We start from the raw sequence: 16,870 nt of genomic DNA, 5'->3' as shown, positions 1-16,870 counted from the left end.
TTGGTTGTGTCATGATTGCTGGTTGTGCCTCTTTTTGAAACATATAAGTCGTGGTTTGTGGGAGCATGCTAGACTATTTGTGAGCTAAATGTTGCATGGGTCATGGCTTAGAAAGTATGTAGTAGGGTTCTGGTGAGAGTTATAAGATGTTATGAAGTGAATGGGTGAGTATCAGGGTTAGAGGACTAATATGTCACTAGTTCGGAATTGAGGCTCTGGGTACAAAGATCGGGGGTTGACATGCCAAACTGTGGACAAAGATGAGTGTCAAGGCTTCGGGAACAAAGTTCGAGGGTTGATGCGACAAGTCTTAGAGGAAAGCAAGTATTAGGGCCTTGAAAGGAAAGGATAAGGGCCAATATGTTGCAAAGTCATTGATGTCTTAGCTATGCATGGTTAGGGGTCGATGCAACAGTTTGAGGCCTTGGGTACAAAGCTGAATGCCAAGTGCTATAGAGAAGTGTCGAGGCTCTAGGTACAAAGGTCAAAGGTTGATATGACGAGAAGGAATAAATCTTAGAGGAATAGGAAAGAAAACTAATGAGTTTAGAGAAATGTCGAGGCCTTGACTATGCGTGGTCGAGGGTTGACGCAACAATTCGAAGCCTTGGGTACAAAGGTCAAGGGTCAAACGCCAAGCGTCGTAAAGAAATGTCGAGGCCCTGGGTACAGAGGCCAAAGGTTGATACGACTAGAGGGAATATGTCTTGGAGAAATAGGAGAGAGAAATAGTGAGTTGTGATGTGAGGCTTGAGTCTGGCACGTGGGTTGCATGTTAGGTAAAGCGTAATGAGCATCATGTGTTGCTGTTGTGTAAGCATGTTGTTTGTGCGTAACCCTTTAGGTAAAGGCTGCTTACTAGGTATCGTGGTTGTACTCACCTTTTTTTTTTCTCTCTAGATTTTGCGGGCAACGGGGACACTCACAGGAATAGTAATGGTGAGGAGGAGACTTGACTGGAAAAGACCATTGGCTGTGCTGCTCTAGTTTAATTTATTTTGAATATGATAGTTGAGTTTTTAGTAGTTAGATATATATATATATATGTGTATATATATATATATATATATATATTTGGTTTAAATGATGTTTTGAGATTGTAAGTTCATTGCTATTTGAGGTTTTTAGTTTTGTTTTGCTATTCGAATTGTGGGTTGTAATCTATTGAGAACAACTATTAATACAGTTGTTCATGTTGAAATTAAATTTAGATTTTGATTCGATGTTATTCGAGAATTTAAATTTTGTTTAGTGGATAGTTTATGGTTCGTAAAGGTTTCGTAGAGAAGCTTGGACAAGGTTGGGTTGTTATAAAGTTTGTTAACCGTGAATAATTCGAGTTTTGGTTAAATCTTTGGTGTTGTTCGTGGTTTTGTTTATGTTCCATGAGAGTTGAATCAAAGTAGCACAGTGGGAGCGTGGTACATTACTTGCTTAGTCTTGGTTCTCGGGGTCAATTCTCTTTTTAAGTGGGATTTTTAGATAGGATTAGTAATGGTTGCCACTTGGGATGTTGAAAATCCTAGGACGTTACAAAAAGCCAAAAGGGTGAGGTTGGAAGTGAAAAAACCCAACTTCATAGCCCGTGGTATCTTGGTTGCAAAGGGTTTTGATGATGAGTAAGAGCTCGTGCCAGAGTATGTCAAGCGACGGCTTGTAGAGAATGGTTGGGAGACGTTGTTTGCCCCACCTACGCAGGTGTCAGAGGCTTTGGTAAAAGAATTTTATGCTGTCGTCCACCCAAACCAAGGAGATGCTTTGAGAGTAAGAGGTAAAGTGGTAAGATTCTCTTCTTTGGTTCTTAACACTCACTATAGGTTGTCAGATGTGTTTGATGCAATAGTAGTGAAGTATTAGTGCATCCGACAGACGAGTAAGTTGGGGAGGCACGTAAGCTCATCTGTAGGCCACACAAGTCATGGACTGTCTCAACAACGGGGAAGCTTTCCTTAAAACCCCTCGATATTAATGAACCAGGCACGGTGTGGACGTATGTGGTGAAGAATCGGTTGATCTCCACTTCCCATGATTCCTCCATCAAACGTAATAGGGTGATGATGGTGTACATTTTGATGAAGGGCATTGAGTTCAACTTTGGTGAACTCATAAGGAACGAGATTTGGAGTTGTTTGGAGCTTGTTTTTCATGGACTAATAACTTATTTATGTTTGCAAACAGGGGTGGAGGCTGATGATGAGGATGTTGTGACGTCTAAAAAACCGGCCACGTCCAAGGCGAGTTCGGGGATACTAGATGTTTGTGAGAAACATTCTTCCACTACCGCCGCAGATCTCGAGACCCGTGGTGTGGTTACGAGAGAACAATACTATGAGTTATGGTGCAAATATGATTTTCTCTTGGCTACTCATCACGTCACGTGTGAGTTTCTCAAGAAACTTTGTTAGGGTTGACTTTTTACGGCAGAAATATGTGATAGTAGGTCTGTTTGACCATGATTTTGAACCCTTTCCATCATTATTTGCAAAAAAAAAATACATATTCTTAAAGTATAACGTGCATAGAAGATTTCTGGATAAATTGAAATATATTGTACTTTAGGAAAAATATGAGAAAATGCGGTCAAAGTTGGAAAAAAATAATATAATCTGTGTTGCAGGAATTGTTCCTGGCGCAATTTTGGAGTCCAACTTTGCCAAAACGTGCGTCTTGATTAATGAAGGGTAAGGGAGATATTTCCTACATGTTTGAAACAAGCTACAACCGTGAGTCTAAGTCAAAAAGGGGTTGATAGGTGAATATCAGCTCATTTCCACCTAAAAAGATGGGGAGTTCAACCAACTCAAGGGCCGATAAAATGAAGCCTCTCCCTCAGCTTCAAGTCATCCCTTTCAAGCTCGTTTTCAGCTTCATTTCATTCCTTCTTCGTTATAGAACTCGTTCTTATGCTTTATATTTAAGTTTTAGTTGTTATTTCTTTGTATTTTCACACCGTTGCTTATCGTATTGCTTTTAAATCAAGTTCTACCTATTGTTCTTCATTTATTATGTTCTTCTTACGTTCTTTGGTGAGTTTACACTCCCCTCACACTCAAAAGATAAGATGGTCAAGCTATAACTCCTTGTACGGCTCATTTAAGCGTTTTAATTCAATGAAAAATACTTCCTTTATGTTTTCGTGTGTTTCTTTCTTTTAATTATGCACTAAATTAGTTACCAACCTCTTTGTGGAATGCCTCTGTCAAAATAATTTGATTTTCAACAAGCTCGGGATTTTGTCCATAATTGCGCCTGACACTTTTTTTGGTTGGTTTCTAAAAACTTCTCTTTACGTCTTTTTTCCATTTAGCAAGTGGAAACTTGATTTATATACTAAAGCTCAACCCTGAGAAGGGTGAGTTAGGTAAAATAATAGGAAACCAATATGGGATGTGACAAAGACATAAGCGCATAAAACATGGTCCTAGACATAGGCCCTCTGACCCATAATGCAAATGAGTTGATAAATATTCTCAAGATTGTAATCACACATAGACATATGATTCTAGGTTACCCTAGCCTTTGCAGCAACCAAAAGCGGTAGTGAAAGAGTAGAACTCAGTTTCCCAAAAAAATCCAGAATTGCGCCTGGCACAATTTCCCAACAAATTGTGTTTTCCATGTTTTGCAAAAAAACTTAGGTAGGAAGCAAAGAGGTTGAGTTTTATAAAATTTCTTGACATTTCAAAACCCAAACAACATTTCATCAGTATTCTCTTCATAAATCACAATTGTATATTTGAATGATTCATTTCTTAAAAATTGTTTTGAAAAGCATCAAGTCCCTGAGGATTCGACCTTGGATTACTCCCAAGTATTACTTGTGATCGTGTGTGCTTGTACGAGTCTCTAATCTTTTTAAAGGTAGAAAAAGTCCCAACAAGTTTTTTGTGTCGTTGCCAGGGACTTCAGTTTTCAAAATCATATATTTTTTCTTTAAGTGAATTGTTTCATGTGTGATTTTTGCATACCTCTGTCATTGGACTTAATTGTTATATCTAACCTTTAAGGGAGTTGTGTATGAGCATAGGGTTTGGTTGGTTGACCTTTGATCCAGAGATTGAAAGAACCCTTAAAAGGATAAGGCATGAGCAGAGGTTGAGAAAAGAAAGAGAGAATTAGAAAGAGAAAGAAGTTGAAGAAGAGACCATCGAGATGAATCGAAATCCACAAGATCCTCCACCTCCACAAAATCCACCTGCAAAGGCAAGCTGTCCTCTCCTCTGCCTGCATCGCATCCTCCCGAGCAGCCAACTTCTTTGACTAGATAAGATCAGGCTGGGCATAAGTGACGGTGGACCAATCAGCCGCACTCAACAAAGCTTGAAGACGTTGTACATCTGGTGCTCCTGTTCCCGAACTGTCTTAGCCGCTAGCTCATCTCGCAATGTAAGGGATAGAGCATGAAAGTGACCAGCTAGCTGATAAAAATAACCCAGAGAGGGTGTCAGGCAAGGAACGAGAATAATGAGAAAGAGAGGAAACAAGGGATGTCTCATGTGAATCGCGTCAAAGAGTCCGTTTCGACACTCTTGCCTGAAACGAAAAGGCTAAGAGACAAATCCGTGGTCGAAGGAACGACGAGCCATCTCTAGGGCAGACAGCCGGATGTGACCCATATACCGGTAAGGATTCAAAAGAGCGACTTCATTGGGGATATCAAAGCAAGCCAGCGTGACGTCCTCCTCTTGCCGAGGGGAAGAAGCCACTGACTTGGGGTTCTCGGAAGGAAGATCCCTGAAGGCCTCATCCTTATCCAGCACCGCATCTTCAACTTCCTCTCCTCTTCCACCCAGACCAGGAGCATCTCTCATCGCTAGCAGTAACCCCTGATCGGCAATTGAGGGGTCTAGAGAGGTTGCATCACTCGAGCTGGGAAGTCTGGGGAAGGCGAAGCGCCACCTATCCTCACCAACCGGCGATGTTTGAGTAGAGGAACCGAGTCCTCCGGGCAATAAAGTATCTTGACTAAAGGACTCCCCCCACCAACCCTGGTAGAAGCAACACTCTCACTACTGCCCAAGCTACCAGGGGAAGTCTGCATAATCTGAAGGAGGGGTCGAATAACTAGCTTTCGCCTTATAGGCGAAACAAATGGTGGTTTCGCTAAACCTACATAGATGTGCTGATGAATATCAACAAGTCGTAACTGAACAAAGAAGAAAGGATTAGTGTCTTTACCTATCGGCCCCAATGGAGCAGGACGTTCGTCATTGCCTTTGGTCAGACCATTAGGATCCCCGACCAGGCGATGATTGGCCAATTTTTCATTTGTAATGATAAGAGTAGGGACCCTATTGGTCCAAGAGATGGCCAGGATCCTCTTCAAAACACTCTTCGACCGAGACACAAGAGGAAGGGCCCCTCCCGGAAATACTACCAAGGAAAATTAGAGTTTGATGGTTGCCACGACAAAGGAGAAAAGGGGAACTCTAAAATACATGTCGGTATCCCTAAAGCAACTAGCCACGTGCTCTGGCACAGGGCCATCACCAACTAACCATCAACCTCCGACAAAGAGCCAATCATCCTTCCAGTTCTTGGTCGAAGATGGAGTGTTGAAAAGTTTCCCACGGCGGGAACTCTGGCTATAGAACCCAGGGAAACCTATGATGGACTTCATCAAGGTTAGGGTGGACAATAGTGTGAGAGACATCTTTTCGCCTCCCCTTAACTCCGGCCAAAGGATAGCCAACGCCATCAAAATTCCCCATGCGTTGGGAGCGAGTTGTACCGGACCCACACCAACGAAAGCCAAGAAAGACTGAGTGAAGAGAGGAAGAGGAAGCCTAACCCCATTCAAAAACATGTGTAGGTAGAAACTTACCAACCCCGATGGAGGAGTATCTATCATTTCGTCTTCAGACGGATGACGCATGAAAACGTAGTCAAGAATATGGTATCTGGCACGGAGTTCTGAAAGGTCTTGCTCGGTAGCCTATAATGGAACATGGTTAACGAATGGACGGTGAGCCATCAAAGTTAAAGAAGCGACCAACCAAAGGAGATGTCGAAGGAACGAATATGCAAAGAAAGAGTGATCATCATCCCACCTGCCAGCGGATTTAAAAGGTCTCTGAACATCGTTTCGAATCCCAACAACATGAGGAATCGTGATTGTTGACTCTGTCACTTCGAGCACCATGCACAGGATGCGACCCTCCACGAAACGGCTACAGGCACGTATCCTTCCATCAAAATTGTCGTACATGCTAACGATGGATCGATGCAACCACGAAAGCCCGTGGCCTCCGCCATTCGATCCATAAAGGTACAAACGAAGCGCCCACGTGCCCTGCCAAACTACAAATGTTTTTGTGCCCAGCACGAGCCGACAAAGTGGCCTGACCCCAAAATAGGGCAAACTGTTATAGGTGAAACCCGAGCAGGACACACGTCAGCTCCTGTACGGGCAAGGGACCACTGACCGTCACCTTCATAAGGTAAGCATTGTGGAGCAGGACACATGTCCGCTCTAGAGGGAACGAGGAATCACAGGCGGTTATGCCGCGTACATAGTTGTAGATGGGAACACATGTTTTTGGTACGATGGGCACATTCCGCAGCCACCAGCGACATGCCCAGATTCGCGGTGGCGGTGCTACCCTCCATCTGCTAGAAGCACTCTCCCTCCTGACCGAACGTACAGCACGCGACATCCCTGCCACCTCTAACCGTGAGGTTATAAGAGGAGAGACCTTCATCTTCACCAGGCAAGTGAAAAATCTTTCACTAATACCTCTGGTGTCTTATTCCTATTGCTATTTCGATTACTGACTTGATCGTCGGAGTGTTTTAGGCAAGACACTGCACCGACATCGAGTTCTTTTGTTTTAGGTCCCACGGGTTTCAAGCCAGACTGCTCGTCCGTATACCACATGGCTCTCTACCAAAATTCGCCATTAACATATATTAAATGTACATTTGAGCAGGACATGAATTTTCGACTAAAAAGTTGTTTAAACCACCCATATATATTTTTGTAAGACGGCCTCCCATATTTTTTTTAAAACAAACTTTAAATTAAATCTTATTAAAAAAAACTTAATAATTTAACGTCTTAGAACAGACCCGTTAAAAATATATGCTTAACTAATTAGTGAATCAATTAAATTTATATATTTTAGGTGTGTATTCCTTTGCGGGAAGGTAGTTTGGATGTTTGTCACCTAGCCTCTTGGGATTCTGCTGCTATAATGAAGTTGCTCTACCTTCTCATTACGCGAGCGGGATCTCTTTGGGTGGCTTGGGTGAAGGCTTATATTCTTTGCGGGATTTCATTTGGACCGTCCGTGCTTCACCTCGGTTCTCTTGGTGTTAGCGAGATATTCTTTGTAACGACCCAGAATTTCCCACACACTTCTAGGTCACGTCAACTACCCAACTAATTAAGCTTAACCCCCAAGTACGTCCTGCCAACTCCCTATGCATCCAAATATGTAAAATCAAGTTCCAATTCTCATCAATTTAACGATAAATCAATTTCCATAGAATATCGTGCAACAACATTCGTGAACCACCTCGCGAAACAAGTTTATTATTCAACTAGGCGAAACTCAATGAATATAATAAAACCAAAATAGGCACCTATCTCGAATTGAAACTAACAACAAGGGAAATCTCCTAATTATTCAAATACGAACAGTTTGTTTATTGACCATAACATAAGGCCTCAACCAATGACTTAAACTAAACAGGAGTAACTAAGTAGCCTATGGCCTCGCTCGTCATGTCTCCTCCGTCCCATCACCATGGTTGACTGGTGGTTTTGCTGAACGCACGCACTAAGCGTGGTAACAATTCTATAGATGCAAGCGCACACCTGTCAGAGTAATATAAAATGGATGGAGTATCCAAGTATCGATCCTCAAGGACTTCTAAATAATTTCCAAACTCTAAAGTTTTAATGAATAGTGAACGTTGAAATGAGTGATTTTTGTAAAATGGGAAGTGGTCACAAATAATGGTTTTGGATTTGGGATTTGGTCTTATAATGGTAAAACCCAGCCCGAATTACTTCAAGTTAGCCAACAAAGAATCAAGGATATGCTAAGGACGATATGCATTTTACTTTAGGAACCAACGACTACACTTTTCACTTGACTTATGTCTAAGCAAGTTCAAAGTCCTAAGACATTCCCTAATATGTCTATTATGAGAGATATCTTAGTTTTAGGATGTAAATAGCCGCAACCTCGGGTTAAGGTCCTATGTCTAGGCTACTTAAGCGGAACCCTTATGTCTAAGGCGCTCCTCTCCTCGGTTTAACCACTCAACAATGCAAATAAGCAACCTTTTCAGTATTGACTTGTTAAGACTTACAATGGCCTTCTCTAAATACTAACTTTTGGGAAAACATGTTGAGCAATGAATGGAAAGCAAAAACACTACTTCTTAGCAACCCTTTTTAGAAATAAAAGGCTAACTATCCATAACCGGGCTAGAGATGAGAATTTAGAAAGACATATTGAAGAAAATACAACAAGTAAAATGGTTGAAATTGGAATGCATGTGTGAACAACAAAAGTTAACTAACGGAGAGTTTTTATCGGGATTGGGAGCTTTGCCCTTCTCTTTCAAGTAAGGGGGAGTGTCACGTGCTCTTTCCTCCAAAAACACAACTCTCTTAACTAAAAATAAAATAAAGGCAAAGGGAAGATAAGCAAAGTGCTGAATTTTTATATATTTGAATAAGTAGAAAATAACTAAATACAAATGGAAACAAAACAAAGCTCAATAAAGGAATGTAAAGTGCTCGGGATTTAAAAACCAAAAGCAACTAATGAAAGCAAGTCAAAAGTACTTAAAAAACAACAAAGAAACACTAAAAATGATCAAGAGAAGGAAGCAAGGCTTCATGAATTTGGTGGAGAAGCTGCTGGAATTTATAGCTGTGCAGAATTGGTTAGGTAGATCCTAAAACGATGGTGAATCACCCATTTCCAACTTTTTTGACTGACCAAATCGTGCTCAATCTGATAGTGGAACACTTCTTCTACACGTATGCATCGGTTGGAACCACCAAAACGCATTGGAAGATGCGTTTCATTAAGGGCAAAGTTGGAAGAAAAACTGTTTTCTGCAGCCTTCCCAAGCGTCTGGCGCCTCCCATGTAGGTTTTTCCGACTTTTTGCTTCTTTTGATTAATTTGCACTCCCAAATGGTCCTAAAATGTCATAAATACAATATAAGCCAACCACGAACCATCATATATGAATTTTGCATGAATTAGAACTCAAACGACCGAGAAAAAGTCCGAAACAGAGTTAAAACATAGTAAAAATAGCATCTAAAACATTCTTTTTACGCATGTAAACAAGCGTAATCAATGGTCACCCCCGAGTCCTTCACCTGAAAAAATCATTGTAGAGGGGGGGGGGGGTGAGTATATAAAATATACTCCGTAAGTAGCCCTCACCAACACACACACACATCATGCGCAATTATATCATAAAACAATCGTAGTCATGCCTTTCAACACATTATGCATTCGGACATAAACACATTCCATAAAAAAATTTTAATGACAACCACAACCAGTAAACACATTAACAACCAACCTCTAGTCTCCCTAACCTCACAAGTACCTCTATACTTATCTCAGCTATCCTAACCTCCCACCGTTATCTTCCTCGAATAGAGTCGGCCCCTGACCATTTATACCCAGAGCCCGACACTTCTGCATCGGCCTTCGACCATTTATACCCGTGGCCCCGATGACTTCACCATCTATTGGCCCTTGACCATTTATACCCAAGGCCCCAATAGTCTTCCCTCCAAAGGGCTCCTCGTATCGACCCTCGATCATTTATACCGAGGCCTCGATACTCCATTAGTGACGTATCAGCCCCCGACCATTTATACCCGAGGCCCTGACACTCACTCCTTCACTTCACTAGTGACGTATCAGCCCGCGATCATTTATACCCGAGGCCCTGACACTCACTCTTTCATTCCTTCCAAAAATCTCACTTTCTCTGCATCTTTCAACTCACAAGTACAGTTCAGCATGCTTTCACAACTTTAACAACTTTCTAATAACAAAAAAAAAAAATAAGCCAATCATGCTCAATATCCAACATCCTTATTTAACCAGTATTACTAAGGATAATAGTTCACTAAACACGCCGAACAAGAACATGCATATCCAGGCAACAAACATTACCACAGCAATACTCACAGTTTAGTAAAGCAGAAAACTCACCATTTTCATCAACAAATATCCAACACCATTCCAAGTATATCGACTAACACAACGAAAATTATTTAGCACGATGACATCACAAAATTAGCATTAAACGCCACAAAATCAGCACGTCAGAGACCATCGAGCATACATCAACACACGCACCCTATTTAGCCTCCAAAATTCAACTCTAAAAGGGTTTGAATGACGCATTACCACCAAAACCGACTTCGTATAGGTGTGGGTCACCTAGATCTAGCTCGCCAAGGTGTGGATAGCCTAAATCGAGCTTCGAACGAATGTGGGTCACCGTCAAACGTCCTAAACACTGCTGTAACGCACTGATTCCGCTGGTCGCCGCTGTAACAACTCGTTCGTCGTGCGTCGCCACGGGTCTGACCCGTCGCCGTGTACCACAGCGAGGAGGAGCGATGCTGGTTCGTTGCAGACCGCCGGGGAATGCGCCGCCGCTGCTGCAGATTGCCGGGACGTCGGGAAAGCGCGCCGCTGCTGGGTACCGCCAGATTTGCTGCAGAACCCGCGCGCCTGTCGTCGGACCTGCCGTTCGTGGAAGACCGTCGCGGCTTTGTGATGCTGTGGAGAGGGGAGTCGTTCGGTTCGCGTGGATTCGTACCGTCGATCGTCGCCTGAAGGCCTCGCTGCTCGTGGACCGTCGCGATTGGGTTTCTGCAGTTCGTCGCCGCCGAGGGGTCGTTGTTCGTGGAGCTACTACGCCGCCGCCGCCGTAGCCGGAGTTGGGTTTCTGCAGTTCGTCGCCGCCAAGGGGTTGCTGTTCGTGGAGCTGCTACGCCGCCGCCGACGTAGCCGGAGTTCGCGTGCGCCGCTGGAGAAGAGATGGTCAAGGTGGGGTGCCGACGACTGGGCCTTCACAAGGAGGGGAAGAGTGACAAGAAATGTGACGGGCTAGGGTTTTGACCAGAAACATAATAATACTGTAATGCCCTTTTTCTCGTTTTTTTTTTCTTCTTTCTTTTTTTTTTTTTAAAACCAACCCAATCCAAAAGCCCAACCTATCTAAGCCCAAGAGGAGAAAGAAATCCATTCTATCTTGAAACAAGACCCACTATACGAAGTCCGGCGAATATAACTTTAATGGAGTTTAGAGCCCGATGAATATAGATAAATTTAATTAACAATCAATAAATTTAATTAACAATCAATTTAAAATTAAATGAAAAATCTCCTGATTTGAGACTAACTAACCTGAAGGACTCGGGGCGTTACATTCTTTCTATTCGGGACGCTTTTTGGCCTTTGGTTCGATTTGCTATTGGAAATGGTCAGCGTTGTTTTGTGTGGCATGACGCTTGGTTTCTAGGGGTTCGATTTATCCGAGGTTTGGTGACCGGATTATCTGTGATGCTGCTAGCTCGTCTCGGTCGAAGGTTGCTATTTTCTATTTTCCGATGGTTCATGGCGTTGGCCTGGGGTGTTGGCTGAGCTTCGGGAGTTCGTCTTTGAGGTTTCATCTGTGCCGGTTTTAGTAGGGAGGGTGGATGTGCCCATTTGGGTTCCGGCGTCGTCGAGTCTCTTCTCAGTGTCTAGTGCGTGGGATGTGCTGCGGCCAGCTTGGTCTCCTGTTCCTTGGTTTTCTTTGGTTTGGTTTGCTGGGAACATTCTGAAGTATTCCTTTATCGCTTGGTTGGTGATACGTGATCGACTTGCTATGAGGGATCGGTTATGTCGTTGGGATTCTTCTGTTCCGGTTTCCTTTGTGTTTTGTGCTTGCATGGAGTCATGGGACCATCTATTCTTTGAGTGCCCTTTTAGTTGGGAGCTGGTATGGTCTGGTATGCTTGCTTGGGCTGGTTCTTCTCACCGGATTTCATATTGGTCTATTAAGCTTGCTTGGGTTTGTCACATTAGTGTCAGGAAGCCTGCTCGTCGTCGTGTCTGGCGCTTGGCATGGACTTCGGCTATTTCTTTATCTGGAAGGAGAGTAATGCTAGAGTTCATGTGGGTCGGGTGGGTTGGTCGTCGTCTGTCCTCCTATGGATGTTGAAAGCCGAGGTCTATTATCGTTGTACTACCTAGCTTGGGAGCTGATGTTTTAGTTCTAACCCTATGTTTATCTCGGCTTGGGATTTGTTTTCTTAAGTTACTTGTTTTGTGTTTGCCTTTTGGGTGTTGTGTCTTCATCTCGGACTGTGCGATCTTCCGTTTTTTTTAATATATTTACCTTTGCAAGAAGGAAAAAAAATTATATATATTTTTATTTCTGGTTAGTTTTTTAATACAAAACTTAAACTAAATCTAATTAAAAAATCTAATCACAGTTCAAAAAAAGTTTAACAAATTCGTATTTGAACCGATGAAACATAATTAAAAAAATTAAACGAAATCTAAATAATTCCCAATTTAGGCTCTCTCTATTTTCAACTCCATTATATTAAGTTATCTTAGTTTTTTTAATATATATGTCTGCACGGAATATATTAATTGAATCTAAATTTAATTGTCCATTCTAACATGTGATAAAAATACCTATTACTATTTCTAAAAATTGACCTTTTGAATTCAATTGTTAAATTAAAAAGAAAGTACAAATTTAATTAGTTTACTAATTTAACCCATAGATAAATTAAATTCAGAAATATATTTAATTTTCATATATTTTTATTTAGATTTAGTTTAGCGTTTAGTTGCGTGTAGGTAAATAGTTTTTTGTCTTTTTTTTTTTCCTTTAAAACTGATTTGTTTTAGGATTTTATTACTATCAATTGTTATATTTTAAAAGTGTGTCTATTGATTTTACATAGACGTCTTCTCAAGAGACAACATATAAACAAATTACTTAAAATTATTATGTTTAAAATTAGTTCGAGATTTGTATCATTTTAATAATTAAAATAGTAATATTAAATGAAAAAAAAAGTCGCAATTCAACTCCAACGTGCCAAAAAAACTCCTTTGTGAAAAAAAAATATATATGAAAATTAATTCTTGAAAAGTCGTAATTAAGTAAGAACTAGAAGGCGAGTTGGACAAGAAGAGCAGTAATGGAAGGTGGAAACGAGGGAGAGGGCTTTGGAGGCATCATAATGCAACAAGGCAGATTCTCAAGGTGGGGCCCTCTTCGTATTTACACACAAACTCAGTGGTGGGTGGCCAACTTACCATACCCCTTCCACTCCTATCCAACCACGCTCGGATGTTACTTCTATTTATTATTGCCACGTCGGCATGGTATTAAAAATAGTGAAATTTATCAATATTAAGTAACGAAAAAAAATTAGTTTCTTAAATTGAGTAGAAACTATTAAGTAAGAAAAAAATTAGTTTCTTAAGGTTGAGTCGAAAACTCCCTTCTTAGCATGGACAAATGAAAAAATATTCAATGATATTTAAGAGAATGTTTGTCATTGCCTTTAAAGAGACAAATTTTTTTATTAAATAATTATAATTATTTAGATAAACAAAATCGTAATACCAACAAAGAAAGTACCGCCGAAAATTCTCCTCCTCACCACAATCTTAACAATAATGGTGAGTAGTTACCAAAATCATAACCACAAATACAATCTTCTTCTCCTGTTGTGTGTCGGTGCTCTCTCATGAATTTGGTACAAGTTAGGCAGCAGCTGAGCTCCCCCTTTAATGCAGCTTCCACCCCCACCTAAAATTTTCCATTCACAAAGTTTTACCCTCGTTTTTCTCTCTCTGCATTTTGGGGTTTTTGTGGTTTTGAGGATTCCCAAGTCTCTATCTCCACTGGGCTGTGCTCCAATTTCAGCTTCTATTTCGTTTCTTTCAAGATTTGGGGATTCTGTTTCTCGGTCTCTCAATCCAAATCAATTAGTTGATTCATTACTCCCATCCCCATGTCTCTCAAACAAGCTTCACCACTCTGAAACCGAGCATTTAATATTTCCCTGCTCTTCAAGGTGTTGCAGCCTCTTGCTGTTTCTTGGCGACAAATGCTTGTCGGTTGCGCTGTCTACAACGCTCGCTCTCATCATAGAAAACTTTGTCCCCAAACCAAGTTAAATCAGCTGTTTTCAGCTGTCGTTTTTTGGGCTATTGGGTGTTGATTTTCCTCACAATTCTGATGCTAAATCCGAAGCAATTCAGCTAGAATTGCACTGAGAAATTACAATGTTGTATCTGCTCATCTCCTTCCTCTCCTTCCTCCTCCTCCTCCTCTCCAAGTCATTCTCTCGCAAACGCCTGCCGCCATGGGAGCCCAACATGAGCTTCTTATCTGCTTTTCTCGTCTCCTGGTTCCACAAAAGGAGCCTTCATCTGAGCCTTTTTCAAGTTCTCAATTCGCCATTGAAGAACATCCCGTGTAGCTCAAAACTAGATAAGAATGTAGAGGAGGAACTGAAAGAGGGGAGCTCCATCGGCCTCTTGGATCTACCCGAGCTGGCCCTCGAATCGATTCTGGACCGCCTTTCGCCCGCTGAGCTGTGTAAGATGGCAACTGTGTGTTCTCATCTGAGGGATGTTTGTGGAGATGACCATTTGTGGGAGAAGCGGATGAAGCAGAAATGGGGGAAGTTGATGGGTGATTCTGCTCGTCAAGAATGGCATATGCATATGCCGCATAGAAGAAAATCAAAGCCCTCAATTCCATCTCAGAAGAGGGGTTTGCTGAGTTCATATTTTGGTGGTTGGTGTTTGGTGTTGATTAGACCAAAATCAGAATATAAAAGCAAGAGCAGAAGAAGTTGTTTGCCAATTGGTTCTATCAAGGCTTGGTATCTATCCCTCGAGAGTGGCAAGCTTTGGTTCCCAGCTCAAGTGTACAATAGACAGGTAATTGGGGTTTGAGCTGATGCAGGGCTTAATAAATTAAATCTTAGGCTACTGCCAAATTTGTTTGATATTGTTTCTGTGTGTTTTGGCAGAATGGTCATGCTGGTTTCATGTTGTCTTGTTATGATGCTCAAGTTTGCTATGATTCGCAGACCGACATGTTTCGGGCGAGGTATATGCTAGAATTTTGATGAGAAACGCATATGAGAGAGGCATTGAGATGGTCATTTTTGTGTTGTGTTGAATGCTTAGATATTAAATGTATGAATTAAATTTACCCAACTAATCAGCTTAAGATTTTGAGTTGAGTTGTGGTTTGGTTTGGTGGTTTACTCATCCTTGCGGGAGGCCCATGTTCGCACCATTGCATTGTTCTTTCCTCTCCATTTATAACAAGTAAAGGGTTAAGCTTTTATTCATCCTTAACAAAGTATGTATTGATATCAGGTACCTACCTCAGGGACGGGCGATAGAGGAAGATATTGATTGGAACAGGGTGAGAGCAGCACCCATTGATATCCCTCCTCGTGTTCTTCACGTCTCCGATTGCTTAGCCGACTTGAAACCGGGGGATCATATTGAGGTTCAATGGAGAAAAAGCAAGGAATTTTCTTATGGTGTGTTTTGCCAACTCCAAATCTACTCATTTTACACTATAAAGTTCTGAGTTTTGAACTTCTTTTTATACTTTCACCTCCTGTTTTTCCTCCACAAGCATAGCCAAAAGTAATGATCTTGTTGCTAACGTTTCTTTTGTAGGCTGGTGGTTCGGGGTCGTCGCCCACTTAGAGGCATGTGATGGGAATGTGAACAACTGCCACTGTTGCTGCAATGGTTAGAGAAAATTGTTGGATCAAACCAAATTTATGTTCATTACAATTTGATTTGATTGTGTTCTGAATGGCTGGCTGATGAATGTAGTAGTGTTTGGAAGTGCTTCTATTATCATAAGCACACGTTAGAACAAATGCTTAACAACAAATCACTTTCATGTTAAAAGATAACTTCGAAGATGTTCGAAAATTCTGGGTGAGAAGTGCTTTTGAGGGTGGAGTGAAACTGAGGTGTTGATGTTTGACAGATATGGTGGCGTTGGAGTTCGCTCAGTACAGCGTCGGGTCTCGATGGAGAAGGACGGTGATAAACAGGACGAGCCACAAGGAAGAAGGCAATGAAGGAGATGGGTATTATGGAGGAGTAAGGAAACTGTACAAATCAGAGGAAATTACAAGGTGGATGTGCTTCTGGCCTAATCGAGTTTTGGAATAGAATCACTATATTCATTTACACTTTCATGGCTTCTGTTTTCTTTGTACATATTTTACTTTTTCTTAACCCTCTCCATTTTTCTCTCAAATTGTGAGTTATTTGGAGGCATTGGCATTCCTTGGAGAGACTCTCAAATTTGGAGGTTGATTCATAATTCGGGCTTCTGTTATTTTCTCATATTTCAAAGAGATTTTTTTTTTTTTTTAGTTCTGAGGGTATTTTTGGAATATTAATGGTTTCTAAGTTGTCTTTCTATTTTTATAGGTGACAATGTACTCATGTCATTTGATTTCAAATAGCTTAGATTTTGTTCTTGCTTCCCACCCATTAGAAATAAAAGATCAAATTTGAGCAAGGTTCTCTCTTTTCCCCTTGGTAAATAGTTCTCTTGTTTCTTGTTTGTGAGAGTTTTTCTAAGATTGTGTATAAATTTTAGAAATAACAAAATCAAAATTTTCTTTCTTATCCTTATTTTTCATTTTTTCCTGAAATATAAATAGAACATTATCATTCTTGATGCTTATGAATTTTTAATTTTAAAAAACTTTCATATACAATTTTAAGTAATAAGACAGTTTTACTAAATACATTTTTTTCAATTAAAAAAATTAAGAACCATTTATCAAACTTGTTTCCCTT

At 41.0% G+C, this 16,870-nt stretch overlaps 1 protein-coding gene across 1 annotated transcript; it reads left to right on the top strand.

Moving 5' to 3' along the window:
- Window positions 1-13,742: 13,742 nt before the first annotated feature.
- LOC111021722 (F-box protein At2g32560) lies at window positions 13,743-16,586 on the top strand. The gene is made up of 5 exons (XM_022298758.2): window positions 13,743-14,962; window positions 15,055-15,134; window positions 15,410-15,579; window positions 15,722-15,796; window positions 16,044-16,586. The coding sequence occupies exons 1-5, from the start codon at window positions 14,300-14,302 to the stop codon at window positions 16,229-16,231; spliced, it is 1,176 nt and encodes a 391-aa protein (XP_022154450.1). The 5' UTR covers window positions 13,743-14,299; the 3' UTR covers window positions 16,232-16,586.
- Window positions 16,587-16,870: the final 284 nt, after the last annotated feature.

Source organism: Momordica charantia (assembly GCF_013281855.1).
Source record: "Momordica charantia cultivar OHB3-1 chromosome 5 unlocalized genomic scaffold, Mcharantia_2.0 BLBB01000005.1, whole genome shotgun sequence".
Taxonomy (NCBI): Eukaryota; Viridiplantae; Streptophyta; class Magnoliopsida; order Cucurbitales; family Cucurbitaceae; genus Momordica; species Momordica charantia.
The sequence above is the reverse complement of the archived record's forward strand: the minus strand, read 5'-3'. Positions and strand labels throughout refer to the sequence as shown.